Below are 27,922 nucleotides of genomic sequence, written 5' to 3'. Positions count from 1 at the left end.
CCAAGGATAAAATAAATAATTAAAATCGTATGAGAATAACACATCAATAATCAAATTATATATCCACTTTTCCGCATAAAAGCGCAACTTGAACTAGCAATCTAGCTATGCAAGTGCTTCCTAACCTGCATCTAATCAAGTTCCACCTCCACCAACGACAACCCAGACTACCTTTCACCGGAATTGGGCCAAAAAGCACTAACTTACTAGCTAAAAGAATATATAATTAAACAAAATAAAAAGAAAACCCCATATGTAAAATAAAACAAACGAAATCCAACATGCCACTAATCGAAAACTTGTATTAAATAACAAAAATTCAACTTCAGACACCATAAAAACACTTACTTTTTCTCAATAAATCACAGTTTATTTCTTTTTTCTAAAAAATAAAAGGAAGCAAAAAGTAATTTTTTAAGAGGGCTTAATATCCATAATGCTTTTGACATTAGGAGCATAGAGGGAATAAACGACGGCTTGTCGTTTAGCGACTTCCAGCTGAGCTTTGCCATCGGAGAAAGCGGCGAACAGCTGAGAAGGGTCTGTTAAGTTCTTGTTGTCTCGAAACGCATCGATGGTTCGTCGTTTTGTGTACTCCCTTATGTTGTAGTCACAGAACTGCCGTGCCACTCGCAGCAGTGAACGGTAAAGCTGTAAAACCTCCGTTCTTGTCGGCGATGCTACCCCCGACGCCGCCATTAGCTCTTTCTTTTTTTTTGAGAGAGAGCGGGGGTTTCAGGTTTGTTTGATTTTATAGAGGTGTGCCGTGGGCAAGACAGAATCTTTGCGCGGTAGCTTTACCTGGCTGAATGACTACGGAGATGTAGAGCAAAACGCATCGTTTTAGGTTTTCATGATAAATAAAAAAATAAAAAAGAAATTACAAGGGAATAATTATACAATCTGAAATAGGAGTAAAAGTCTATTTTCAAATAATAAAAATTTTATATTTTAATTTAAAATTTAAAATTAGATGATAAAAATTAGAGATTTATGTAAATTGGCATTTAAAATTAGAGATTTATGTTTTTTATTTGATAAAAAATATAATTTTTCCAAAAAAAAAGAAATTGGCATTTAAAATTCGCCCTTTTTTTTTTCACATTATCTAAATAGGAAGTGTACAAAAATATTTATCTATTTGTTTACCCTTGTTCCCCCCCACAGTTCACCTGTGTCGGCAAAGGCCAATAATGTATAAAAGAGTTACTGTGTAAAACTGAGAAAAAGAGAGTGACCGGATCTCCAATTTTGTTACATATAAATGAGGATTTATTTTCACTCTCCTTGGGCTTAGATCTCTCTCTACCGAAAAACATGGCTTCCCTTTGGCCAATAGCTTTGATTTGCATTTTCGCATTCTCACTCTCCATTGCTCACTCCAAGACTCTCAAGAGAGATGGTAAGTTTTCCCTTCACCCTTTCCGCTGGATCTTCCTTCGTTTGCTTTGTTTGGTTCTGAGAAAATGCCGCGAGAAATAATTAAGAAGCCGGAAAGTTTTTTTTTTTTTTACCATACCTAGAATGTCATACTTGTTCGTTTCATTAAAGTAAAGAAAACCCATTTTTTGGTTGAATTGGTTCTTTCAGTAATTGTGTTCATTTTTTATGAATTCAAGTTGTGATCTTTTTGCTTGTTTAGTTATTTTAGGATCTCTTTTAACTTTCTACCCATTTCGCTTCAACTTTTTAGCAACTTAGTTGATAAATACACTAAAATTTATCTTGATCTAAATGGATTTGACCCTTTATTTTTTGTTAAATATAAGAATTTGTTTTCCCGATTGCAAAAGCCATAGAATGATTAGAACTTGCAAATTGCTTTTTATGGTCTGATATTTGTTGTTACTGTTGATGTAGTGAGAATTGGAGTTATTATCTTTAAGAAGATTAGTATAGAATGTGAATGTGCACCATGCGATGGGTTAAGAGTTTGTATTTTTATTGCAGTAAAAGCCTTAAATGAAATAAAAGCATCACTTGGATGGAGAGTGGTATATGCATGGATTGGGGATGATCCCTGCGGAGATGGTGATTTACCACCCTGGTCTGGTGTAACGTGTTCTACTCAAGGAGATTATAGAGTTGTTACTGAATTGTAAGTATCATAGCTGGTTATTCATTCTATTTTAAAATTTGAAGTTTGTGCCTCAATTTTGCTTAATATTCTCATAAATTAAAGCGTATGTCTTTGATTTATTAAAGCAACCTAGTGAATAATTCAATTTCAAATCATTTCGCTTTCTCATTCTATCTTTGATTCCAACTTTTATTTATATCTTATGTCAGAGGTTAGGATACTTTTCTGCCATGATTCACCACAAATGTAATTCTATTGGTTTGTCTCAACTTTCTCCTTGGCTCATGATTATGATTATTTTCTTTTACAGGGAAGTTTATGCTGTATCAATTGTTGGTCCTTTTCCTATTGCTGTAACTAATTTGTTGGATTTAACAAGGCTGTAAGTTCAATCTTTCTTGCCTAATAAGCTAAAATATATTTGTTGTTTGAAGGTGAACAAAATGTGTACCTTGTTATTCATTTTCTGACTGTCCTTCAAAATGGCAATCGAATCTCCTGTAAATTGGAGCGTCAAATAACAAGATCAAGTTTTGATGCCCATAAGTTCTTTTTGGTCATGACTGTTAGGCGTCACAATATTGCATGTGCACAAGTGTCATTTCCTGCTCTTGATCTGTAGACCATGCAGATGAAATTGGCATTTTAAAGCGGTAAGCATATATAGAGGGAAAAGCAACCTGTGCATTTCTCCACTTCCGTCTGGTAAGGAGCAGAGAAAAAGGGAGAAATTAGGCTGGTAACTCAAAAGCTTGATGAAAATGGATTCTTCTATTTACCTTTTTGATATTGCCCCTTATCTCTTTTTCAGCTGCATCAATTGCTTTACTACGCCTACTGTGGATTGCATGTCTTGTATAGTGTTCATATGCATAATTTATGCATTCATTCCTTCGCATTGTTGCTTTTAATTGTGTACACAAATTACAACTCCTTGAAATAGTTTAGAAATAATGTGTCATGTAGTATCCTAGTATGTGGTAGTCTTGGTTCTCACTAACATAAAAATAATTTTATGAACAGAATAATCACATAGTGGGGCTATCATGTAGATGTTTTAGCCTCAAAAATTAATTTGAGAGTTCTAAGTGGAACTTTTTCCTTCTTGACTTTGCTAATGTGCAGGGATCTCCATAACAACAAGCTAACTGGCCCTCTTCCTCCCCAAATTGGACGGCTGAGACGACTTAGGATGTTGTATGTTTTCTTCTTCTGTGATCTGCTATTCGTGTGGGACACTTCATAATAACTCTCTTTCTGTAGATATTAGTATGAATTGACTCAATTCTTGTACTCTGCTTTGAGTTTCAGTTAACAGTTTCTTGCTTTTGTTTTTTCTCATAACTATTTTTCCATGAGTGAAGCAATTTTGATTCCAGGTCTTTGTTATCAGTGACGTACTTGTCTGTCTCAAATTGTTCTGAAGTATACTACATACACCAGCAAAGCTACAGCTTGCTATATAAATTATATTAACCATGTCACCCTTACTGGCAGCATTTTGTGTGCAACTATACTTCTGTTACTTTGCTACCTTACACTACATCAGTAGATCCAAAAGCTTCAGTATTGGATATTAACCACGTGCAATATCTAGGCCAATATTTATAAGTGCCATTCTTTTTTACTGAACAAATTATGTATAAACTTGTAGGCAAAAGCATTTTAGTTTCTTCAAAATTTTGTTAGCATTCATCTGAGAATAAGTTTTTTCCATAACTGCGATGCATTGCACAGAAATTTGAGGTGGAATAAACTCCAAGATGTCCTTCCTCCTGAGATTGGTGAGCTGAAAAGACTAACCCATCTGTGAGTAACTGTATATTTGCACAAATATCTCTCTCTCTCTCAGTGTTGAATGTGTTTGTATGTACATTCATGCTAGCATAAATTGGGAAAGATCTAACCGAAATTTCTTTAGGTCTCTGAGCTTTAATAATTTTAAGGGTGAGATTCCTAAGGAGCTTGCCAATCTACCAGAGCTTCGCTATCTGTACCTTCAAGAAAACCGTTTCGTTGGACGAATTCCGCCAGAATTGGGGACTTTACAAAACCTTCGGCACTTGTAATATTCTGTCGACTACTTCTGTACCTTTCTATAACATTTTTTTGAGAAGTGCCTTTCTATAACATTTAGTGGTTATCCTTTATTGGCAGGATATTTTAATCATTATGCTACATGTTCATGTTTGGTTTTTCAGGGATGTTGGTAATAATCATTTGGTGGGTACCATTAGGGAGCTTATTCGTTTTGAAGGAGGCTTTCCAGTTCTACGTAATTTGTATGTTATATTTTAATTGTTAATGTGTTATAAAACTCTTGTTGTCAAGAATTTATGTTGTGCAAGTTTTTGCATGATTTGTTATGCAATATGATCAAAGACACAGTTTTCTTAGAGTTTGCATTGATGCAGGTACTTAAATAACAATTATTTGACTGGAGGAATTCCTGCTCAGCTGGCAAATTTGACAAATTTGGAGATTTTGTGAGTGCAACTAATACAGTAACTAAGCAATCTGTACTATGGGATTCTTCTTCTTTTAGGCTTTGGAATCCTTAAAACTTAATTTTGTGCTGGTTACAGGTACCTTTCATACAACAAGATGTCTGGTGCAATACCATCAGCACTTGCCCATATTCCTAAACTGACATATTTGTAAGATTTTCTAAAACACTTAGTCTAGTTTGATTTGGAAATCTGGACTAATTTTCTTGCTCAGTCTCTTCACTTTTTTTTGCAAATGCTTGTTCCATGGTCATTGCATTTCTTTTAATTGATGAAACTTTAAGGGGAAAAAAAAAGGACAGGCGAGGGGGGGGGGGAGGGTGTCTATAACATGAAGAACAGGTAGCATGAGTCTATTTCAATTTGATCTTTAACTTCTGCACTTAAACTTCAACAATAACAGGTACTTGGATCATAACCAGTTCTCAGGCAGGATTCCGGATGCATTCTATAAGCATCCTTTCTTGAAAGAATTGTGAGTTGACTTCATCTCTTAATTTGCGAGGAAAATAGCCTCTTTGGAACCTCGCTAATGTCAAAAAGAAAAAAATATTTAACTTCATTTTATTCCAATTGCAGGTATATTGAAGGGAATGGATTCCGGCCAGGTGTAAACCCCATTGGTCCTCACAAGGTGCTTGAACTTTCTGACACAGATTTCTTGGTTTAGTCAAACTGTCAGAAGACTAAACTGCTATTATAAATCTATGGCCATTTGTTCCAAGCAAGTATGGGACTCATATTTAATATATTCTTTTTACTGTGCTAGAGAAAAAGGTTCTGCTAGTTAGTCAAGTCGGTGGCATTTGTACTGTAGATATGATAGACTCTTTCTTTAGCATCATCTGCAGCTCTATTGTATCAATATATGGTCTTTTTCATCAAACAGCCGAAAGCTTGAATATTGAGATAGAGAATGATCAAATATCACATTTGTATTAATGAAATTTGAAATTTTGAAAAGGAGTTGTCTTGTTGTTTTTCAGTTTCTCCGCATTTACAGGTTGCTCTATTTAATTTGGTTGCAGAGAATGATTGAAACAGAAGCATTGTTAACTCTTTTTTGTGTGTGGTTATCTTAAAAAATGAACTCCTTACTATAATTTTTATTTTGGATAAATAATCCCATAAGTGAGAAAAAGGGAACAAGAGAAGTGATTGAAATTTTCACTATGCAGTTTGTCTTTTTTCCTTATTTTCCTAATACATATGATTTTGTTTATTTTATAGATACTAATCTTCTACAAAAAGTATTTCCATCATTTGAAAATGTGAAGCTTTGAACATTATCTGTTCTTTTATCTTTCCTGATTCCTTGCAATAGGAGTAATATACTTTCCCTGAATGAGACTTGACACCAGGTAGTTCATTGTCATCATCCACCTTACAGAATGTGGTGTAAGTAACATAACATCCGGTAATTGTTGGTATCTACCACCCCCTCCCTCTAAGCTTTTAATTCGAAACTACATATCTAGCCAAATACAGTCTACATAAATGCATATTATACACATCCAGCTCCATATACATTTGCAAACATATATACATATATTAGAAAAATATAACATAGTTGGCTCTGCACCACACTCACCACCAGGTATGCTGTATGCATCCATACCCTCCCAGGTTTTTGCAGCTCACAATGTAGTATATTCATGTAGGCATTCCATGATCCATGGCATCGACAGCATCAAGCTTTCCTAGAAGATCCAGTGTAGTCAAGCCCCAGTGTGCCCCATTCAGTATAAATTAGCTAGTGATGAACAACAATCCATTATTGATTAAACCCTATTAATTAATTAAAATTCAATATTAAAAGCCATAATAGATTTTAACTAAACAATTGTAATTAATGATTTATAATATTACACCAAACATGACAGTTTGAGATTACCAGCAATCAAATTATCTTGATAATCTTATGACTATAGTAATTAGATCACCACACAGTGATCTTGGAATTGAATACTACACCCTGCCTTAAGTGCCACCTAATGATTAGCTTAGTTTTTATTTTATTTTCATTACTACTAATTTTACTAAATAAGTAATTACTATTTCTTGGAACTGAAAAAGTGAAAAAAAACAAATAAAATATTATCATAATAATATGAAATGATATACAACTGATCAGTGCATAACTAGTAATAATGATTTATACAATTGCTACAGAAATTATTTTCCACATAACATTGCTGCAGAAATTATTTTCCACATAACATTGCTCCAGAAATTAGTGATAATTACAATTACTCAAAACTATATTCACCAAAAACTTAGAAATTCTGCTAGTAATACAATTATCATATGCAACACCTCATTCTTGAATCACTGCTGTAAGGAAAATGGAAAATCAGCCACAAGCTGGAGCATCGAAGTTGGGGAATACTATGAATGCAATCGACAAAGGAGCCAAAGATATTGGAGACATCACATTAACACGGATAGGGTCTAGCCTTGGGATGTTTCCAGCATCTGTAAGTAAAGGAACACCATTAAGAACCATAGTTCGGCTTTGAAGGTATCCATTTTTTGGAGTTAAATGATACTCCTCTCTGAGTAGAGGTTCATCTGAAGCTTTAACTCCAACCCAAGAAAATGTTTTCTTAAGACTATGTGTGAAACTGTCCGGGCTAATGTTTTCTTCTTTCACAGCCAACTTGATGTTGATGCTATTTTGAACATCCATTATGAATTTTGTCTGCTTGCTCAAGTTGATCAGGAGCAAAGTTACACCGGTCTGCAACAAGATGTCAGTATCATAATCAAAGAAACTATAAAAAGATACTACACTAGAGAAATTGTGTTTTAATTTCAAAAATTAAAATCTCTAAGATTTCAGGTGTTTCATAATTTCTGAGGCAAGAGCAACAGTCACAAATTTCATAGGAAAAATGAATAAAATTAATCTGAGAAAGTCAACAATTAGCATACTCTACAGATTGCGCATATGGGTCTGAGACATTGACATAATTCATCATGGTTCAATCATTATGTTCACAGCTCATGTCAAAAACTTAATGGTATTTATTGGTAATCACCTATCAGAAAAAACAAAAGGTTACTAAATTAATGCAAACCAAATTAAAGATGAATAGCAGCAATTTGAACACCTAGATGGGAAATCACCACATGATTAAGCCATTTAAAAGAACGAATTTCAGTTTTAAATGTTTGATAGTCTGCATTAATTGGAAGAGGGAGGTGGTTAAGTAAATTCTCAAATAAGTAAGCTTTGAAATGTGAACCATCAAATTATACGTGTGAACAGACCTCAAGAGAGCCTCAGGCAATATCATCACATTAGTTACCCCTTAAGCCCTGAGTAGAGAAACAAGGTAGGAAAACCACAACCAAAAGTTGACATAATTGGGCAAGTTGGTATGCTTGTTATTAGCTCGGTCCATAGCAATAGGGAGGATCTTGCTTAGAGTAGATCTGCCTATGACTAATGCTAAAACTGGACCAGCAGAAAAAAAAAATTCTTTCAAATGGTTGTTAATCAGCTAAAAGTAATCATGGATTCAAAAATTCTCCATCATATTAAATAAAGCTAGAAATCTAAGCACCTGAGGCTTTTTGTACCACTGTCAACCTAAGAGTTAGGATGCCTGCATTCTCCTAATAGTATTTCTTTCAGAATTAACTGGAATAAAAGAAAAAACAATCAACTTACTCTTCCTTTCGAACAATGGGCATAAGTTCGCAGAAAGGATGAAGCATCACTATCAACAGCTAGAACCACTTTTCCCATTAGTCGATGCCATAGAAGTGCACTGTTCAGAACCATTAAAACAAAAGGTATAAAGACTCTGCTTATAAGTCCAGCATAGTCATATGTGAAAAAGGTTTTCAATATCTTCTTTCTCGCCAACCCTTCCCCTCCCCCTCCAATTTGATCAAACATTTAAACAACACACAAGCAAAGAATCTAGCATTTATACACTCCAATTAAGAATTTCAAATCTCTTGCTCTTGCCTGTAATAATCAGGGTTGGGAACATATGTTGTTGCATTGAGGAGACCATAGTTCCCACCAATTAGTGTTTGCCTACAATATACTTTAGTATGGTACTTGGATGCCATTCCAAGCTGATCCAAATACCTAAAATCATGTACAAGAGAAAGAAAACTTGAGCATTCATACATGACAACAATACATTAATGGTAAACTTAATCTTTTACAACGATAAAAAAGCATAAATGAAGAGAGGAGAAAGATAATTAAAGCAGTTGAGAAAGTGTGATTACCAGAAGCTGTTCACAAATGTGTCAGACACATGAGGACCACCACTGTTATAGGCCCCACCAGACTCTCCAACCCATGCAGAAGCCCAAGGACCATGCCTTCGGATGACGTGTGTAAGATTGCTGAATGTATTTGCTACCTTGCTTAAGTGGTTTGGATCCAATATCTTACTTATAAGTTTGGGATCAACACCTGAAACAAGAGGAGGGCTTAAAACGTATTAAATGGAGGCAGGACTGACAAACAGCAATGTCTCAAAGCGTTGAAGCCAACAAACACAATAGTTGATGGTTTGTCTGAATCTTGGATAAAAAATTATCTTAGATGAAAGTTTAGAAAATATTATTAGGGATTGTTTGAAATTATTTCTTTAGCGTTTATTTTTTTACTACTAATTCTAAATCAATAGTTCATTATGTAGGGCAGTTGGCTTTATAAGTACATTCTGCAAAAGAATTTGGTACTATCCCAACTTACCTGCACCCAAATTGTATATATGATGGCTCATGGCATCAAGTATGCTTGAACCCGAGATCTGAAGAAGCTTCACAAACCACTCTTGGTCAAAGAATCCTCCAGGTGCCACAAGTGATGGTTTGTATTGAGAGCCTTTGTATAACTCATTTATAATTTTCTTTAGGTAGATCAAGTCTTTCCCATACTGGCTAGCAAGAACATGCGCACCAACACCATTTCCACTCAACTCATTACCTAAAACAACAAAGGCCACATCAGAGGTGAGAAGGAGAGAAAAAAGGTATGGATATGCAAAGGCCTTTGTCTATAATTCCATACCAAATTCCCATGAATCTATTTGGTACCCCTTTGAAATGGTGTATTTCATAAAATCTTGTGCATTGCTAGAGTCCCAATCCCCTCCCCAGAGGCTCCTCCTTATTTTATGTCTCCCGTGGAGTGCATTCAAGCTAAATGTCAACATTACCCTGCAAATGTAGGATTCAAGTGAATACTCATAGCAGCAGCAGAAGCCTAAACTAATCCATTCATAAAGTTGAAAAACCTTGTGAACATTTGAATAAACTTGGGGAAGAACTTACTAAAATATAAGCACTTCTATGAGAATCACTTAGGGTAGAAAAATTAATCTTCGTCCTATAATTGTCCATAAATCCATCTTTACCACATATGATTAAAATCTCATCCAACTTTGTTATGAAATGAATTTGTAACAATGTAGCTCTTGCATTTACTAGATGTTATATTCAATAACGAACAGATTCAGTCAGCCTTTCTGATTAAATCACCTTGTTAATACGAATAAGAAATAACCCAGCTCAAGCCAGTTAAGTTAATGGACCATACACATGATATCATTGACTTCTGTTTATAGACAATACTGGAAATCTGCAGGGCAAAAGCATGTTTCCTTTTGGTGAAGAGAGAGAATGGTATTTGAAATGCTAGGATCTTACCCTGTTGCATTGAAAAAATGGTTCAGCTGGTCCCACCTCTCCATGTGTAAGCATCCCTTTGAAAATCCAAACAACCCATCTTTCATCTGTCTGAATGGATGGCAAGGAGACTTCAAATTTCCAACATTATACAACACTTGATCTTGCAAAGAGCCTCCAATTCTTATCCTCAAACGGTTGAAAGCTAACAGTGTCAGGAACATTGAGTAGCATCATACATCAGAACAAAAAATTTCAACAAGATACTATAACATTTATGTCAAGGGAACGGCTACATCATTACTGATGTAGAAATACAAACCTTGGACAGCTTTGGCAAGGAAAGGATGAGTCAAGTCCTGTAAAAAGAAAAGCAGGTAGAGCTGTTACTAAATTGCTTCAATTTTCCAGAAGCTTAACAGAATGAGTTGACAAAGTTCTAAGAAAAACCATTTACTCTTATGAAGATGATAGTTCTTCTTAAGCCTCACCAGATTTATTGCAGATGTATAGTGCCATGGACACTGCTTGTAATCACACTTATCATGAGGCCACCAATCAATTGTAGCACAGATGAAGTTATCATCAGTTTGAGCAACAGTTGTAGTCCCATCAACTACAATTGTCCCATGACTAATCTCTTCCGCCAAAATTGCAGGGAGGGAAGCCACAAATAAGAATAAAATGAGACGAAATTCCATTTGGTAAATCAACCGTGACAGCCTCGCTTCCACTTCAGTGTATTGAAGTTAACTGTGATAAAGGGTGTAAAATTCTATCAGAAACAGGACCTCTGAGGTGGCATTTGGAATGAAATGAGTGAAATTTTAATTATATTTCAACAAGAAAAAAAGGAAATTAGAAGTATCAAGTTCCAGACAGTAATTTGTCCCAAACTACGCAGTTTATCACCTGTCTTTCCAGATTATTAATAACTTGAAAGATATCAAACCTTAAAACCTAGGTTAGCTGTTTACAGCATCCAATAATATATAATCAATGACCTAAATCAAAGCCACGCCGAGTAAAGATATGGTGGGAATTGGACTTATATTGGATAACACACAACTTTACAATAGACTGCAACTTCCTACTTCTTTTGTTCCATCGAAAAATTGGCTCTGAAAATGAGCTAATTTAGCATTTTCTAAGTAGATTTAAGAAGAAGATACCTCCTTTAGAAAAGAAAATATTAATCATAGAAATGGGATATGTGATTTTAAAGCTTCAGTGAGATTGCCATAAAAACAAATACCAACAACATCAATATTCAACATGTTTGAAGAGGTACTGAGCTGAATAACAGAAACATCAGATCTCAAAATATCAAAAACATTCTTAACGCATCAACAGACACGTCCTGAAGAATGGAACAAGAAATGCCTTTTTTTTTTTTTTTATTTCACAACGTTTACTGTTAAAGTACAAGCAAATGAAAACCATTCAAAGTTTCAAAATTTAACAAAACTAAAAGAAACCCATTGAAGAAAAAAAAAAGAAACTACCCTGAAATAGCCAGAAACAAAGAATATGTTCAATTGGCATACACAATGACAAAGCTCAACTCCCAGATGCAATTCGAGGAAAACAAGGACAAACCAGATAAGAAACTAACCCCCAAAAGAGGCTACAAACCAGGCATTTGAAAAGCAAACAGAGAAATGCAGGGAAGTTTCCTTAGAAACAAGTACACCACCGATAATGTTGAAAAGCTACAAGTTTTTCTTTAGCCAAAACAGAAGCTGTATCTGTCTGTCTTGGCTTCTTATCCTTGGGCTCCAGTTACTTTCCCGTGACAAGATAAACATGTTTGGTGGAATGGTTGGGACTCAGATTTGTCGGTTTGGCTAAAAAATTACATTAAGATTCTTGTCCAAAAACTTGCACTAAAAACTGTAGGTATTTTGGTTTAGCCGTAAGCCCTTTTAGCACCCACAAAAGAATGACGTAACTGGCTTGGAAACAGGGGTAGGTGGCGGGGGCAACAGTCAAGTGTATGTTTCCATTTCCAAGTAGTAAAAGGCAAATTAGAAAGAGTAAATCAAATCTTGTTTGTATTTAAGATTCCAAGTTTTCCTGGGGAGGTTGCAGTTGGCTTTAAGTTGAGGTAATGCCTACACCAAATCTCACTTACTTGGAATAATGGTTTCTATTTTACTAGAAATATTTCTTTACTCTTTTTTTAATTCTAAATTCTAATTAAACATCAGCCGCCAGATTTGTTATACTTTATTGATTAATTAATTAATTAATTAATTAATTATAGCAGAACTTGATGCCTTTTTCAACTTGGAAAAATGAAAAAAGCAAGCATTCAATTGCCCATATTAAGAAAGGAGACTACTTTTCCAATGTTGCCTCATCATTACTAGTTTTCTTTTTCTTTTTCTTTGATTAATTTAGGCTTCATTTATTTTGTGAAAATGGGTTTTCAAACAAAATTTTTTTTGAAAATATTGATTTTTTTAAAATATATAATATTTTTTATTATTTAGATGACTTTATGAAAAATATATATTTTTTTAAGTTGTTTTTCGAAAAATTGATTAGGATTCCTGTCAAAATTGTAGTACTAACATTACTATTAAAGTATTTATCATAAAATATTATATTATTAAAATACTTATTATATTTAAAAAAGTATTAAAATAGAAATAATAAAAAAGTATTTACTATTATATTAATACCTATTACTTATTATTAAATAATAATATAATAAAGTTTATTATTAAAGATTAAAAATATTTAAAATAGCTATATTTATTATTATTATTATTAATATAATGAAAATATTTTATATTATTTTTAATTAAAATAAATGAAAATATTTATAAATATAATAATATTTTAAATTAGATTAAGTTAAACTCAACCTGCATCTGAAAATCTCAAAATCAAATAGCTCGATTCCTAGACAAGTCTAGTTGGGAAAAGGGTTTTAATTTTTGCATAAATTTAATCTAAAAATTGTGTTCTACTTTTGTAAAATGAAAGATAATTTTAAAAATTTTAAATTAATTATTAAATAATTTTCTAAGGGCCATCTCATTTTTAACCAACCAAACATAAAAAAAAAGAAAGAAAAAAAAGTGAAAATCAATCTCTACGGAACAAACGGAGCTTTATTAGTGTATCCTAATAATAATATGATAGGGTAAAAATGTAAATTTGAAATACAGGGTGATACAAGATAGTTTAATATAAAAGAAAAAATGTGGTCATTTAAAGCACGTGATCGTCCCTGCCTCATCATCTGTATTTATATCTGAATCTCACTATTACCTTAAGTTTGGCATCAAAACATTATTATTTTAATTAAGTATGCATGCCTTTGTCCTTTGTTTTTTTATTACTATAAAACATTCCTCCAGACCACCTGCACATAAATTATAGCGGAGGAAAATGTACCGTTTCTTTGTAGGAACCAATCCATGTACGTGTCATTTTGTTAATGATTAAGTAAGGAAAGTTTAGGAATATTAAATAATTTGTGATAATTAAGGTATTTAATTTATTAATTGATGTATCATTTCTCTATTTAAATAATAGAGTACGAATCTTCTCTCTGCAATTTAAAAAAGAAGATTAAACACCCAAATAAGGCCCTAAACTAAATCAAAAAAATTAATTCAGTCCTTATTGTATTCAAAAAAGCCTCTGAATTTTTATTTCAGGTCAAAAAAGCCTCTCTCCCTAATCGTTGGCTAACTTCCATTAATTAATTGTATATGTAACACTTTTATACCATATTATATATCATGTGACAGATGACGTGGTATTAAATATTGTTGATTAGGATTAAGTAAATGGGTACAAAAGTAAGCACACAAATCTTATTCAATAATATTTAATGCCACGTCATCTGTCACCTTGTTGATGATATGGTATAAAAATGTCACATGTATCGTTGAATAATAAAAGTTAGTCAATAGTTAGGGAGATGAGCTTATGTGACTCGAAATAGAAATTCAAGTACTTATTTAAACGTGATAAAAAAACAATGATTGAATTAATTTTTTTGACATAATTCAATAGTTTATTTGGGTATTTAGCAAAAAAAAAATTTGTGATAAGTTTGATTCGTGGAGCAATTTTTTTAGGTGAACATGTCAATTTTGTGATACAAGGAAGGGACATGTGGAAGTGGAACCTACTTTCATTCTGCCCATCTTACCTATTGATGACAAAATGTGATCATGTTATTTTTTATTTATTTTTATCTATATCTAACCCAAGATAATTAATCTCTAAAATGGAAGGTTTATTGAATACGGTATAACCAGCAACCTATATATTTTCTACCCAAAATAAAAAGTTAATTAATTTTCACATGTAAAAATTAAAAATGAAAAGCTACTTTGACATTACCAATCTGGGATTCTAACTTTTTCTTCCTATAATATTGAATTAAGTTTTAGGTAGAAAATTTAATAGTTTTAATCCCTTGGGCTCCTAGATAATGAACTCCTTAAGTTTGTGAACATTAAACTTAAATTATAACTCATGGTACCTTATGACAAGATATATATATATATATAGGTTTCATTTAGTTGATGCTTTTATTATTTAGTTTCAACTTTTATAAGTAAATAAAAAGTAAAAAATGCAGTTGAGTTTAAAACTCACACAAAATTTTCTAAAGATTATACATAAAATATTACATATTTTAGATAACAAAATGTCAAAAAAAAATTCATACAAATTGATTATATTTTAATTGATATTACATTATTATTATTATTTTTATTTTAAATCTATGAAGATATCATTTTCCCCTTAAACTTTTGCTTTATAATATTTTTTAAAAAATTAAAAATAGTTATAAAATGAAATCTTAAAAAAACAAATAAGAACATTTAAATATTGTAAGACCCGATCCAAAAGCACAAGATTAATAGAAAGATCGGTATTTGGGTTAAAGCCCATAAGTCTATACTTATTGTACGAATTAATTTGGGAAAGGGCACATTCTAAATGTCCTTGGATGACTTAGATTAATGATTTGAGTCTCCTTTTGTGTTTTTATATTTTCAAAATCAGCTTCAATATGAGTTCATGTATAATTTTTTTTTCATTTGATTTATTAAATTACGTTAAGTATGCAAAATATATAATTTATTTACTTTTAATTTCGAACCTTATTTTGTTTGATATATGTATTCTTACTTTTGCAAAAATGTATACTTTTGAGTGATTTTTGTTTGGTTTTATTATCATGTTATTTGGTTTTTGAAACAAATATATGTTTTTGAATATTAGATTACTCAATTTTGATTTCAAATCATTGTCTATGATAATTTAATTTAAATATTTTATAACTTACTCAACTCAAATAAAGGGATGTTAGTTATTTGTTGAGTGTTTATATTTATTTCTTTACTTTTATAGATTGTGATATATAGGGATTAGTTTCGGCAAAAGCTAAAGTTAGCAAGATTAGCAATTGTGTCCTTCACTTTTATAGATGTTGTTTAGATGAAATCTATGGAGTAATTTTTTTTTTTATAAGTTTGGAAATTTGAATTTCGATACATTATAACTTTTGAGATATTTTTAAATTTTGATTTTAGTTTCATATGATATTTGTTATCTTATATACTTATAAAATTCATTCTATGAGTATGTAACAATTCCTTTCTTTAAATTTTGGGTTGGGGGGTGACAAATGTGCTATCGTTTATACTTTGGAAATGTACATTTCAAGCACTAGCCATTGTTTGAGATAATCTATATATATTCCTTTGGTAAAAAGGTAACGGCCTATGCATTATTTTTCATACCTTAGATGATAAAAATTTAAGATATAGAATTAAATTAGGAAAATAAAGTAAATTTTATGTCCAAATTATGTTAAAATTAAGGTATATGTTTGCTACAAATAGGTTTCATTGTAGGAAGTAATTGAACCAATCATGTGTGACATGTGATGTTAATTAAATGAAAAAAAGAAAGATGAAATCTCACCCACCCCAAAATAAAAAACACAAATCTCACCAATTTTGCAGCAACACTTGATAATGTCAATACCTAAACCATCTGATATTTTCTTTGCAAAAACCTATTGAGGAGGAAAAAAAAAAAAAAAAAAAACCCTACTGGTAATCATTTGATTGACTTTTATTCTCCTAGCTAGCTCACCTTTGAGAAAGCCTTCTTGCCATTATTGAGCTTGGTCCAAGAAAGTCAAGATCACCGATTTTTCTTTGATTTTTCTCGTGACCTTTGGATTATCAATCTTAATGTAGAAAAAAGAAAAGTCTTTTTTTAAGATTAATTTCTCTAAAATTATTGTTGTTATTTGTTCAATCAAATATATATATATATATAGTTAGTNGTTATTTGTTCAATCAAATATATATATATATATATATATTTATTTATTTTAAATTAAATAAATATTTATAATTAATTATTATTAATTAAATATTATTTATCATTATATGCAGGTGTTGACGTGATATTAACGTGAATAATGATAAATCATATAATTATAAAATCATTTTATTGAAATATGTTATGTCATCATTTACATAATATGTTAATATGTTATATCAGTACCATTTAATTAAAAATAAAAAATTTTGTTTTGATTAATAATGATTAATGAACTAATAATTATAAAAATATAAAAATTTAATTAAACCTAATAAAAAATAAAATTTTTTTAAATAATTCAAAAGCTTTTTAAATATTATATTTTATGTTGGGACTCCCCACCAAATATGCTTCTCTTTGGACTTGTATTCTAATCACAACCCATGATTTTCACTCATCAGCAAATTTATCATATTTTAAATTTTTTTATTCTCTTTATTTTGGGCTTTCTGTAAGGGGAATTTGTGTCCATAACAATAGCTATAAGCTGCTAGTATAAATCAAGAAAATTGGTTTTTGGAGAGTGTTTAAGCAGTTAGGTAAGGAGGCAGGCATATCTTTTATCACATAGAAATGGTAGTTGTTTTTCTTTTCTTCTACTTTGTGTTTCCTCCTACCATACTTTTTATTTATTTTCTGTTCCATCTAATGAATTGTCCTTTGTCTCTTTAAAGATGCCATAGACATTTAGAAATAGGCCAAGAAGCAGCACCATTTTCAGCATTCTTGTTGGTAGTGAAGAACATGTTTACCTCATCAATGGTTCATTGCCCTCAACTAAAGTCTTCCTCTAGCTCAAAATTTGGATGTAGTTTCACATACTATTTAGCATCTACCTACACTTCTTCTTTTTTTTTTTCTTTTTTCTTTTGGCTAATTTATATTGTGTAACACTTCTGAGTTTCTCTTTGCATAATAATATGCTCTCATTTTATTATAAATATTTTTAATGGAAATTTTCTTCACTGTTAGCACTTGCTGCAACAGATAATTTTTTTTAAAAAGAAAGTAAACAAAAAAATAAAATGGTTAAATTGCATATGGGATATATCTGTCTTTAGGAGGAAAAGTAAGGATAGATCAGTAATAATGCACTTTTACCCCACTTTCTTCTTTGCTATAAAACCCCACTCTTCTCCCTGTACTTGCCTTCTTCCCTTTCCCTTCTTTCCCCATATCAAAAAGAAGGATAAAAACCCCTTGAAAATTCCCCATTTCATCAAAAACCAGAACTTTTCTTCAAAGATTGAAGTCTTTTTAACAATTACCCACATTTCTCTTGATTCCTTCAAAATTCCATTTACCAGAAACCCAATTTCGAATTCAGAGCTCGCATTTCCCCTATAAATACTGGAAAGACTTCATTTTCTTTCTCTATTTTTCTTAATATAACAATTCATCACATTTGGATTGTTTTTCTCCTTACATCTTCAATCACCCAAGTATTTTTAAAATTGTTAATTGCCCAATTTGATATTGATCATGTTGATCGTGTATGATTAACAAAGTTTCCATTTTGCTGTACAAATTAGAGGAATTTTTGACTATTTTTCTTCTGTTGTAAAATGAGGGTTTTCTGATGATAACTTATATTCCTCTTTTATGTTGTAAATTACTTATTTTGAGTGGGTACTTAGGAGTTTTTATTGCTTGGAGATGATGGAGAACAGTGAAGAAGCAGTGGATGATCAAGGCTCAGGATGGCTTGAAGTGAAAAAGGTCTTCTTTCTTAGTGAATATTTATTTAATACCCATTCACATTTTTCGTAATTTGGTGATTTTTGTTGCGTTTTATGTTTATGATCTTTTTTGGTTGCTTGAAAGTTGAAAACTGAAAAATGGGGGAAAGGGAATTTTTTTTTGTCTTTTGATTATTGGCTTAATTAAACTTGATTGCTGCTTTGAGCTTAGTTGACTGAAATTTATATATCTTAGTATGAAAAATGAAAGTTTGGAAATTGCTGTACTTTTCTCAGCAGCTAAACAAATGTAAAGAAAGTTATTAGAGTTTCTTCTATGCTGATTGCTGAGTTAATGATGGACATAAGGTTAGATTATGAGTGAAATGCACTTTCTATGGTTACTAATTCATAAGTAAATTGTTCTTAAAATAGCCTGGGGAATCAAATTGTTTAATTACAAATTATTTGGGTCTACCAGATTGGGGGGAATGTGTTCCTAAGTATCTATCTGAATGAAGTATGATTCCAACAACAAAGATTGGCTGGGGAATATTTTTGTTAACAAATAGACTGGGAGTCTCAGACTGAAAAATTTAGTTATTCACTCAAAAAGTTAGGAAACATTGCTTTGTTGGAGGTGTTCATCTTGACCATGTTGTGCCTTTCATTGCAACCCAAGGCCTCATTTTTCTTAACTTCGTGCTTGATGTGAGATTGTTAGTGTTATGTTGTTGGTATTTCTGGCAAAAAGAGATTCTGGGTCTTGCTTCTCTGATATTGCCACCTAGTCCTTCTACATGGCACCACTTACATGGAGGTCTCTTGAGTTAACTAAAATTTTGCTTAAAAAATTGCTTTGCTATTCTAATTTGTCTCCTAAGACTATTACATGAGTATTTTATTCTCTACTGTCAATGTTTCTCTCATATGTCATATTGGTAATCCACAGCAGTATACTATTCAAGAAGTGGCATAATGATATTGATATATTAAAATGTTAAATGCTCTTTTGATTATGTGTCAGTGTCATGTGTTGCTGTAATTGTAACTTTTTCTTATTTCATTCTCAGAAGCACAGAAGCAGCTCGAAGTTTTCTGTACAAAGCGGGGTTGGGGGATTTTCAGCAAAAAATGCTAATAATTTGATTAGAGGTCAGCCTTCGTCATATGAGAAGGGTGGAATTGTGCAAGGAAAATGCAGATCTCAGCTTCAAACATCTGGAAGAAATTCGGATGTACATAGCAGGGGTGGTCTTGCAAAGTCTACGGCTGAGTCAAATGAAGATAAAAAGGATTTGTGTTATCTTGATAAATGTGTTGTTAAGCAAGACCATGAAGACCCCATGACCCCTTCTTTTTTTGTTAAAAATTCTAATGGTAGTTGTGCAGATAACCAAAAAATTTTATCAAAGGATAAACCCCATATTGTTCACAAAATCAAGTGGGGTGATTTAGAAGATGATGTTCTGGTAGCGCATCATGAAACCAACATTGGAGCTGAAATCAAGTTCGGTGATATTGGAGATGATAATGTGCGAGGCTGTAGGAAGCATGACAATACTTGTAACTCACTTTCATGTAGTTCATGTACTAAAATCCAAGAAAACACCGTCGAAGCATCCATGGATGTAGATAGTCATTCTTGTCAGATATCTCCATTGACTCCTAAGGATGAAATAATGGAAGAAACCTTTAAAGAGGCGTGTGAAATATCTTCAGAAGCGTTGGAAGCACAGACTGACAATGACAAAGTAATTTCTGAGGATGATGGTTACAAGGAAATACATACTGAACACATCAAACCAATAAATGATAATCAAGTAGATTCTAGCTTCCTATCTTGTCAAGACTCTGGACCAGCAGCGATACTTGAGGTGCCTGATGTGATGTTGGAGGTTGGGAAGCCAAAAATATCAGAAGCATCTCTTGTAGATGGTGGTTCAAGCACAAAGATGGTTTCCCAGGGTGGAGTGTTACTTCCACCTGAGAACAGTGGACCTGAAACTCTGACTGAATCAATTATGACAGATTGTATACAGGATGGTAGAATACCTGGTGATCTGTCAAAAGCTCAGATTATAACTGCTTTTGGAGAAGGTGATGCAGGGGAAAGCAAAGAAAGGTTTAGGGAACGGCTTTGGTGCTTCCTATTTGAGAATCTTAACAGGGCAGTAGATGAACTTTATCTTCTTTGTGAACTAGAATGTGATCTAGAGCAGATGAAAGAGGCCATTCTTGTTCTCGAAGAGGCTGCTTCTGACTTTAAAGAATTAACTACAAGAGTAGAAGAATTTGAGAATGTCAAAAAGTCCTCTTCTCAAGTGGTCGACGGTGTGCCAATTACTTTAAAGAGTGACCATAGAAGGCCACATGCTCTCTCATGGGAGGTAAGGGTGCTTAGCTTGTTTTGTTTTTACCATATAATTGTTTGGCTTTTAATCATAATCTCATTTTATGTCATACCATTAGAAGAACCCTCATTCCTGCATTTTGCATCTGTGAGAACTTAAATTGCTGGATGCGCACCTTTCCATTTCATATATACTCAGGGTCCTTTTTGTCTCTTGTTACATATGTCTCTTTGACAAAGTTTAGAAGAAATAAAAAAAAGGGGGCTTTTGGAGTTGTGGGGGGGTGGGGGTCAGGAATGGTTTGTTTGTGGTGGTGAGGAAGGGGTGGGTTTGAGCATGGTTCTGGAAGATGGCACTCAGTGGATTAAGGATGCCAGCAGACACAAACATATATAAGTTTGTGTCAAAATCAATCGTTTATTTCTTTTTGAGGTTCTCTAATATCATTTTTATGCCATCAAGCCATCTAATATGGAACAGTATAGATGCTTTATCTTGAATGCAGGTTCGTAGAATGACAACTTCACCTCACAGAGCAGAGATACTGTCTTCATCTTTAGAGGCTTTTAAAAAGATTCAACAAGAAAGAGCTGGCCGACGTCCGGGTGACAGCAAGAAATCCTTGGGGCAGGACAGGTCCAACCGTGCTTCTACATCTGGTGATAACTCGAGGAAGTCAATTATGCTGTCTGATGTAACATCCAGTGATAAAGAATCAGGGATAAAGTCAAGAAAACTCGGTGGAGGTTCCGATCTCACTCAAGGGAACCTACATGGAGAGAAACGAAACATTGAATCAGGCAAGTCTAGCAAATTATACTCTGTTCAAAATGGTCGTGACCCACCAAAGAAGTATATCTCTTCTGATGTTGCTTCATCTAGGCCACTTCTTAAGGACTATTCTGCTGCGTCTGGTTCTGGAAAGAGCAAGAGAGAATATCTTGGGTCTGAAACTGAGAAGCTGCTCCCTAGGAAAGATAAAACATTAACAGAAAATATTGTTGAAAAAAACTCCAAGAGTGTGGATCACATTAAGAGGCAAATTCCTTCTGAAAAAGACAAAGATAGGAGAAATGCTACTTCATGGAAATCCATGGATGCATGGAAGGAGAAGAGAAACTGGGAAGACATACTTTCATCTCCTTTCCGTGTTTCTTACCGTGTATCACACTCACCCAACGTTGGTAAAAAAAGTGCTGAACGTGTACGTATTTTGCATGAAAAACTAATGTCCCCTGAGAAGAAGAGGAAAACTGCTTTGGATTTGAAGAAGGAAGCAGAGGAAAAGCATGCACGGGCCTTGAGGATCCGAAGTGAGTTGGAGAATGAAAGAGTTCAAAAACTTCAGCGCACCTCAGAGAAACTGATTCGTGTCAATGAGTGGCAGGCTGTTAGGACTATGAAGTTAAGAGAGGGAATGCATGCCCGTCAGCAGCGTAGTGAATCACGACATGAAGCTTTTCTAGCAGAAGTTGTGAGGAGAGCTGGTGATGAAAGCAGTAAAGTGAATGAGGTTCGTTTCATTACTTCATTAAATGAAGAAAATAAAAAGCTTATGCTGCGCCAGAAACTGCAAGATTCAGAGTTGAGGAGAGCTGAAAAACTTCAAGTGATGAAAACTAAGCAGAAAGAAGATATGGCTAGAGAGGAAGCTGTTTTAGAACGCAGAAAGCTCATTGAAGCTGAAAAGTTACAACGTCTTGCTGAGACACAGAGGAAAAAGGAGGAGGCTCAAATTAGGAGGGAAGAAGAACGGAAGGCATCAAGTGCAGCCAGGGAGGCAAGGGCCATAGAGCAGCTTCGGAGGAGGGAGGAAAGAGCCAAAGCTCAGCAAGAGGAAGCTGAACTTCTAGCACAGAAATTAGCTGAAAGACTTAGTGAAAGTGAGCAACGTCGTAAATTTTACCTTGAACAAATACGCGAGAGAGCTTCTATGGATTTCAGGGATCAGTCTTCACCTTTACTGCGCCGATCTGTTAATAAAGAGAGTCAGGGCAGATCTACACCAACCAACAATAGTGATGATTGTCAAGCAAATGGTAGTGTTATTTTAGGAAACTCTGCACTTGCGACAGGCAATGGTGCTTTGCAACACTCGCTGAAGCGAAGGATTAAAAGAATTCGGCAAAGACTTATGGCTCTAAAATTCGAATTTTCTGAGCCTCCTGCTGCTCCTGAGAATACTGGTATTGGATATAGAACAACCGTGGGAACTGCAAGAGCAAAAATTGGGAGGTGGCTTCAGGAACTGCAGAAACTTCGTCAAGCCAGAAAAGAAGGAGCCTCAAGTATAGGGTTAATAACTGCTGAAATGGTCAAGGTATATCATTTTAGACCACCATTTAAGGAAATTATAACTCAATATTTATTATTGTTATGATGTTTCAACATGGGATGTTTGGTTTAAGGATATTGTGGATGTTTATGGAATTTCAAGGGACCCTTTAGTGGTAAGATTCAAAAAATATTTTCTTTCAATCATTTTAAGAATTACTCTGATTAATGCATTCTTTTGATTGTTGAGAGGATTTTGGCCAGCTAACTCTTGCCATTTCCTCAGATGTATACAATTTATGAATCTGTTTTCGCCATACTCATGCTTTTTTCCTTTATATGCTGTTATAATCATCTTTGTTCTTTTTTACAATAGTAGTTATGCATTAGTTCTCTTCTTATTCATGCTGCAACTCCAATTGAAATGGTTGTAGAATTAATGGTTCTAGCCAGCTTTTGGTTTTTCCTCTATGTGTGTGGAGGGTGTGGGGTGGAGTGGGAAGGGTAGGGTAGGGAATAATGTTTTTTTTTTTTCTAATTTATTGCTTATTAAAATTTCTTTTTGAATTAGTTTTTGGAGGGAAAGGAACCCGAGCTGCAGGCTTCTCGCCAAGCTGGTCTGCTTGATTTTATTGCTTCTGCCCTGCCTGCTTCACATACATCAAAACCTGAAGCTTGTCAGGTGACAATACATCTTTTAAAACTTCTGAGGGTGGTGTTATCTACTCCTGTGAACAGGAGTTATTTTCTTGCTCAGAATCTTTTACCTCCTATGATCCCCATGCTGTCAGCAGCCCTTGAAAACTATATAAAGATTGCTGCATCTTTAAATCTCCCTGGAAGCACCAACTCGCTATCATGCAAAACACTACTTGAAAATTTTGAATCAGTCTCTGAAGTATTAGATGGTTTTTTATGGACGGTCTCCGCAATTATTGGTCATATAAGCTCTGATGAACGACAACTCCAAATGCGAGATGGCTTGCTGGAGTTATTAATTGCCTACCAAGTTATTCACCGGCTGCGAGATCTTTTTGCACTGTATGATAGGCCCCAGGTTGAAGGGTCCCCGTTCCCTTCTTCAATTCTCTTGAGCATCCATCTACTGGTGGTTTTGACATCCAGTCCTGGAAATAGTTCCATTAATTGGGAATCTTTACCTATTGAAATGGAACTGGGTAATGAAAGTCAAGAAACTAAGATTGCAGCCACTCCTGATTGTGGATGTTCCTTTGTAAATAGTAACACTGGAGATGATAGACCTCCATTATCTGCACTAAATGGTAGCGTAGTTGCACCGCTATCTGATGTACCAGAGGATAGACCATTAGATGAATCATGTAGAATAAATAAAAATGATAATTTAGTATTAATAGGCAAAGATGTTGAAAGGAAGACAACTGATGGTTCAGTTCAGTTGAATAATGTTAGCACTGCCAGGATAGATGGTACAGATGTCTCACCGAAAAATCTAGTTGAGCAGAAGGAAGAGAAACTTGTCATCATTCCCAGTGAGGAGAAATTGAATGAAAACATATCAAGCCTGAAACAACCGTTGGCATTCCTTCTTTCCACTATATCTGAAACTGGATTAGTCAGTCTTCCTTCTCTGTTGACGAGTGTGCTACTTCAAGCAAACAATAGATTATCTTCTGATCAGGTGAGTTTGCCGCCTCTTGAAAAGATTTTTTTTTTTAATTTTAATTTATGGCATGAAATTGAACAAGGTTGTTTTATGGAATCATTTAAACTTCTACCACTTTGGCACTTTTTTGGTCCTGTTATCTTATATCCTGACTCTGTGATCATTTAGTTTTCCTTAATATTAACTTGGCCTCAGTAATACTAGTGTTTTGTGGATGCTATTTTAAATTTTTGCATCTGCTTATGTTATCTTTAGTATGTTGTCTTTTGCACAATAGTTCTTGAGCACTAAAAGGGAGATTCATGCTAGTACTGAACTACATGGCCAGTGCAATACATGACGAGCTCTTGGTTCATCTACAATCCTAATTTTAAATCATTATATTATGAATTACCTATATTCAGGAGGCTTATTAAGGATATAGTTTTGAGTAGATAAAAAGGTGAATATTCTTAAAACTGACCCACTTAGTGGGAAAATGCTTACTTTGTGGTGGTTGTACAAAAGAACCTTGTACTAGCATCGCAAATTGCCAAAGATTCAATTTTGGCTAATTAATAGGTTGAAATATTATTAATCTGTTTCAGGCGTCAAATGCCCTTCCATCTAATTTTGAAGAGGTGGCAACTGGAGTGCTGAAGGTTCTGAACAATTTGGCTCTACTGGATATTACATTTATGCAGAGAATGCTGGTGAGTAGATTTCATGCATTGTGTTGGATGTTGGTTGCATTCTGATGATAGTGGCTTCTCAAGTTTAACTCTATGATTCTATGCTGATTTTGATATTTTTCAAGGAATATCTCTTTTCAACTGATTTGGTCCCTTTTTTATCCCATGAACTTCCTTCAGGCTAGGCCAGACCTGAAAATGGAGTTTTTCCACTTGATGAGTTTCCTTCTTTCTTATTGCACGAGCAAATGGAAAGCAGCTAATGATCAGGTGGTTTTCTGCACTTCACTATTTCTGATGCATGCAGAAATGGCAAGAGTCATACAAATGACCTGTATCAATTCCAAACTTGTGGACAATATCCACAAGCCATATATTTACTTTTTTTTTTCGAACTTGGGAAGGGGGATTCGAATTTTGCTTTTTAAGCAGGAAGATCATGCACCAACCAATGAATCAAATACTTAGGTGCAAGCCATATATTTAATTGATGATTAAACATTTTAAAAAAATGTAACTATCTGTATTTTGGGGATTTTTCTGTAAATGCATTTATGAATTCAATTTTATTTATAAGGAATCATACTGCACCAAAGAAAAAGAAATCAACTCTGAGTCTTAAAGATCATATCCTTGACATCTGCTGTCAGTTCTGTCTCAGATTGGTTTGCTTCTCCTTGAATCTATGCTGCTTCTTGGATACTTTGCCTTGTTCCACCCTGGGAATCAAGCTGTTCTTCGATGGGGTAAAAGTCCTACAATACTTCACAAGGTTAGTGAATCCTACATAGTTTTGATTTCTCATTTCTTTATATGTTACTTGAGAAAGCTAACTGTTGAGCTGGAAGGACACAGGTGTGTGATCTGCCTTTCGTGTTCTTCAGTGACCCAGATTTGATGCCAGTCTTGGCAGGGACGCTTCTTGCTGCCTGTTATGGTTGTGAACAGAATAAGGGTGTAGTTCAGCAGGAACTCAGTATGGATATGCTACTTTCCTTGCTAAGATCTTGCAGAAATATCTTACCAACAGTCAGATCCAATTCAAATGCAGAAAATCTATCAGGAGAGGATTCTAGTGAGTGTAACCAGCAGGGTGATTTTAAAAGATCTCATGGGGACATTCCTATAAGATCCAGTCGTAACAATGCCAGAAGCACAAGGGTCTCTGGGGGAAAGGGCGGTGCTTTAGGAAACACCATCAGAGTTGGCAAGATGAGAAACCAAAGAGATAGCAGATTAACAAAAACGTGTGAAGAAACAATTATTAGACAAAACCTACCAGTTTTGGGGACTTCAATAATGTTATACTGTAGATTTCCTAGCAGCTTCATTGACAGAGCAGAGCATTTCTTTTCAGCTGGGATCACCAATATGGGTGGTGAAGTGTGAGGTAACCACCATGAAATTCTTCTCATCATATTTGGCATTAATTGGTTTTGCAGCTGAAATTTCCGGAGGTCATATACCTAAATACTGCAATAGAGACTCTTTTTGTGCTGCAGCAGATGCTTTGCAGAAATCTGCTACAGTTTATGAAGATTTTGATCATAATCACTGATCACTAGGCTTCTTCCAAGCTAGTTGTTGTGATGCGAATTCTTCTGGCAGCATTTTAGTTTGGAAAAAGAATAAAAGGTAGTTCTTTTGAGACAAAACTTTGACTCATCTTGTAATTATGTGTCAGCATGGTTTACCAGCTTCGTCGTTATGTCAGCATGGTTTACCGGCTTCGCATGCATGTCTTATGTTAGATCTGAGTTATGAGTTAAGAATGTAGTAAACATTGGTTTAGGAAGCTAGCATATGTTACAATGGACAGGTTTCCCTTTGTCTATCGTCAACACTTGTTGGCTGATGTTACACTGAAAGTTGTACAAGTTTTTCCTGTATCATGCATTGCATGGGGCTGAGTTGTAAAGGTCTGACGGCCAAATACTTGTTGGTCCAACACTACGAGATCGTTGAACTTCAGTTTTCATGCTCTACAATACGACGCTCTTTTTTATTCTAAAAGAAGCAGGAAAGACAGGCAAACATATTTGCCTTGTGGAATGTAAGGGAGTGTAGGGTTTGTTTGGTAATCGGAAAATGATTTGCCAGAGAAAATTTTTTCTGTATAAAATGTTTTGTAAGAAAATTTAATGTTTTTTGTATTTAGATAAATAGTTGAAAATATTTTTTGTTATTTGAATCATTTTATGAAAAATATTTTTCATCATGGTGAAGTTATTTAGGTGTTAAAATAATAAATAAGAGTTGATTACAAACAATATTGATATTTGATTTTCACTAATTTGGGATCAAAATTAAAAATGAAAATGAAAATGTATAAAATTAATAATGATATTTTATAATGTATTTAATCACATATTTGTGATAAATATAAATTTTAATTTTTAAAATTTTTTTTATTTTATTACTTTTTATCGTAACTATAAAATTATAAATATTCATCAATTGTGTAAGATATCTATACATAAATTAAATGATGATCATTAAAATGTTTTTTTATTATAATTATTAGTAAGATTTAAATTTATTATAAATGTGCATTTATCAAATGAAGATCATTGAAATGTTTTATTATAATTATTAGTAAGATTTATTCTATTTATAAATAAAAAATTTACTTACATTGAATGGTTTCATTGAATTTTTTTTTTAAAATTTTAATAG

At 33.6% G+C, this 27,922-nt stretch overlaps 4 protein-coding genes across 12 annotated transcripts; 2 read left to right on the top strand and 2 right to left on the bottom strand.

The window, feature by feature from the left end:
• On the bottom strand, positions 282–749 carry LOC18604783 (LYR motif-containing protein 4). Its single transcript, XM_007037430.2, has one exon. It carries the CDS (start codon positions 697–699, stop codon positions 415–417), a length of 285 nt encoding a protein of 94 aa, XP_007037492.2. The 5' UTR covers positions 700–749; the 3' UTR covers positions 282–414.
• On the top strand, positions 1,155–5,572 carry LOC18604782 (probable leucine-rich repeat receptor-like protein kinase At1g35710). The gene is made up of 11 exons (XM_007037428.2): positions 1,155–1,402; positions 1,951–2,098; positions 2,391–2,462; positions 3,206–3,277; positions 3,818–3,889; positions 4,002–4,145; positions 4,282–4,362; positions 4,495–4,566; positions 4,666–4,737; positions 4,991–5,062; positions 5,167–5,572. Exons 1-11 carry the CDS (start codon positions 1,318–1,320, stop codon positions 5,255–5,257), a joined length of 981 nt encoding a protein of 326 aa, XP_007037490.1. The 5' UTR covers positions 1,155–1,317; the 3' UTR covers positions 5,258–5,572.
• LOC18604781 (heparanase-like protein 1) lies at positions 6,687–12,140 on the bottom strand. 6 transcript variants are annotated; one of them, XM_007037425.2, is made up of 10 exons: positions 11,864–12,140; positions 10,740–11,001; positions 10,571–10,607; positions 10,270–10,453; positions 9,632–9,780; positions 9,314–9,547; positions 8,839–9,028; positions 8,567–8,692; positions 8,264–8,363; positions 6,687–7,327 (listed from the first exon to the last, which is right to left on the bottom strand). In XM_007037425.2, the coding sequence occupies exons 2-10, from the start codon at positions 10,947–10,949 to the stop codon at positions 6,941–6,943; spliced, it is 1,617 nt and encodes a 538-aa protein (XP_007037487.2). In that variant the 5' UTR covers positions 10,950–11,001; positions 11,864–12,140; the 3' UTR covers positions 6,687–6,940. The 6 variants fall into 6 exon arrangements, with proteins under 6 accessions (XP_007037487.2, XP_007037488.2, XP_017973711.1 ...); XM_007037426.2 differs by having other exon boundaries at positions 11,884–12,090; XM_018118222.1 differs by lacking the exon at positions 11,864–12,140 and adding an exon at positions 11,796–11,814.
• On the top strand, positions 17,793–27,251 carry LOC18604780. 4 transcript variants are annotated; one of them, XM_007037419.2, is made up of 8 exons: positions 17,793–18,342; positions 19,376–20,692; positions 21,162–22,976; positions 23,502–24,590; positions 25,163–25,267; positions 25,427–25,516; positions 25,908–26,018; positions 26,102–27,251. In XM_007037419.2, the coding sequence occupies exons 1-8, from the start codon at positions 18,280–18,282 to the stop codon at positions 26,633–26,635; spliced, it is 5,124 nt and encodes a 1,707-aa protein (XP_007037481.2). In that variant the 5' UTR covers positions 17,793–18,279; the 3' UTR covers positions 26,636–27,251. The 4 variants fall into 4 exon arrangements, with proteins under 4 accessions (XP_007037481.2, XP_007037484.2, XP_017973499.1 ...); XM_007037422.2 differs by having other exon boundaries at positions 25,427–25,580; positions 25,897–26,018; XM_018118010.1 differs by having other exon boundaries at positions 26,131–26,410.

The sequence above is a fragment of the Theobroma cacao genome, chromosome 3 (assembly GCF_000208745.1).
Source record: "Theobroma cacao cultivar B97-61/B2 chromosome 3, Criollo_cocoa_genome_V2, whole genome shotgun sequence".
Lineage (NCBI taxonomy): Eukaryota > Viridiplantae > Streptophyta > Magnoliopsida > Malvales > Malvaceae > Theobroma > Theobroma cacao.
This window is presented reverse-complemented; position numbering and strand designations above follow the sequence as displayed.

Bases quoted from the DNA above. Each gene is read 5' to 3' on its own strand.
- LOC18604783 (XM_007037430.2), bottom strand. From the start codon at position 699: ATGGCGGCGTCGGGGGTAGCATCGCCGACAAGAACGGAGGTTTTACAG.
- LOC18604782 (XM_007037428.2), top strand. From the start codon at position 1,318: ATGGCTTCCCTTTGGCCAATAGCTTTGATTTGCATTTTCGCATTCTCA. The intron at 3,278-3,817 runs GTATGTTTTCTT...TGCATTGCACAG, and splicing joins CTGAGACGACTTAGGATGTT to AAATTTGAGGTGGAATAAAC. The intron at 3,890-4,001 runs GTGAGTAACTGT...AAATTTCTTTAG, and splicing joins CTGAAAAGACTAACCCATCT to GTCTCTGAGCTTTAATAATT.
- LOC18604781 (XM_007037425.2), bottom strand. From the start codon at position 10,949: ATGGAATTTCGTCTCATTTTATTCTTATTTGTGGCTTCCCTCCCTGCA. The intron at 10,454-10,570 runs GTTTGTATTTCT...TGACACTGTTAG, and splicing joins CCTTGCCAAAGCTGTCCAAG to CTTTCAACCGTTTGAGGATA. The intron at 9,029-9,313 runs GTAAGTTGGGAT...CTCTTGTTTCAG, and splicing joins TATATACAATTTGGGTGCAG to GTGTTGATCCCAAACTTATA.
- LOC18604780 (XM_007037422.2), top strand. From the start codon at position 18,280: ATGATGGAGAACAGTGAAGAAGCAGTGGATGATCAAGGCTCAGGATGG. The intron at 24,591-25,162 runs GTGAGTTTGCCG...AATCTGTTTCAG, and splicing joins ATAGATTATCTTCTGATCAG to GCGTCAAATGCCCTTCCATC. The intron at 26,019-26,101 runs GTTAGTGAATCC...GGAAGGACACAG, and splicing joins GTCCTACAATACTTCACAAG to GTGTGTGATCTGCCTTTCGT.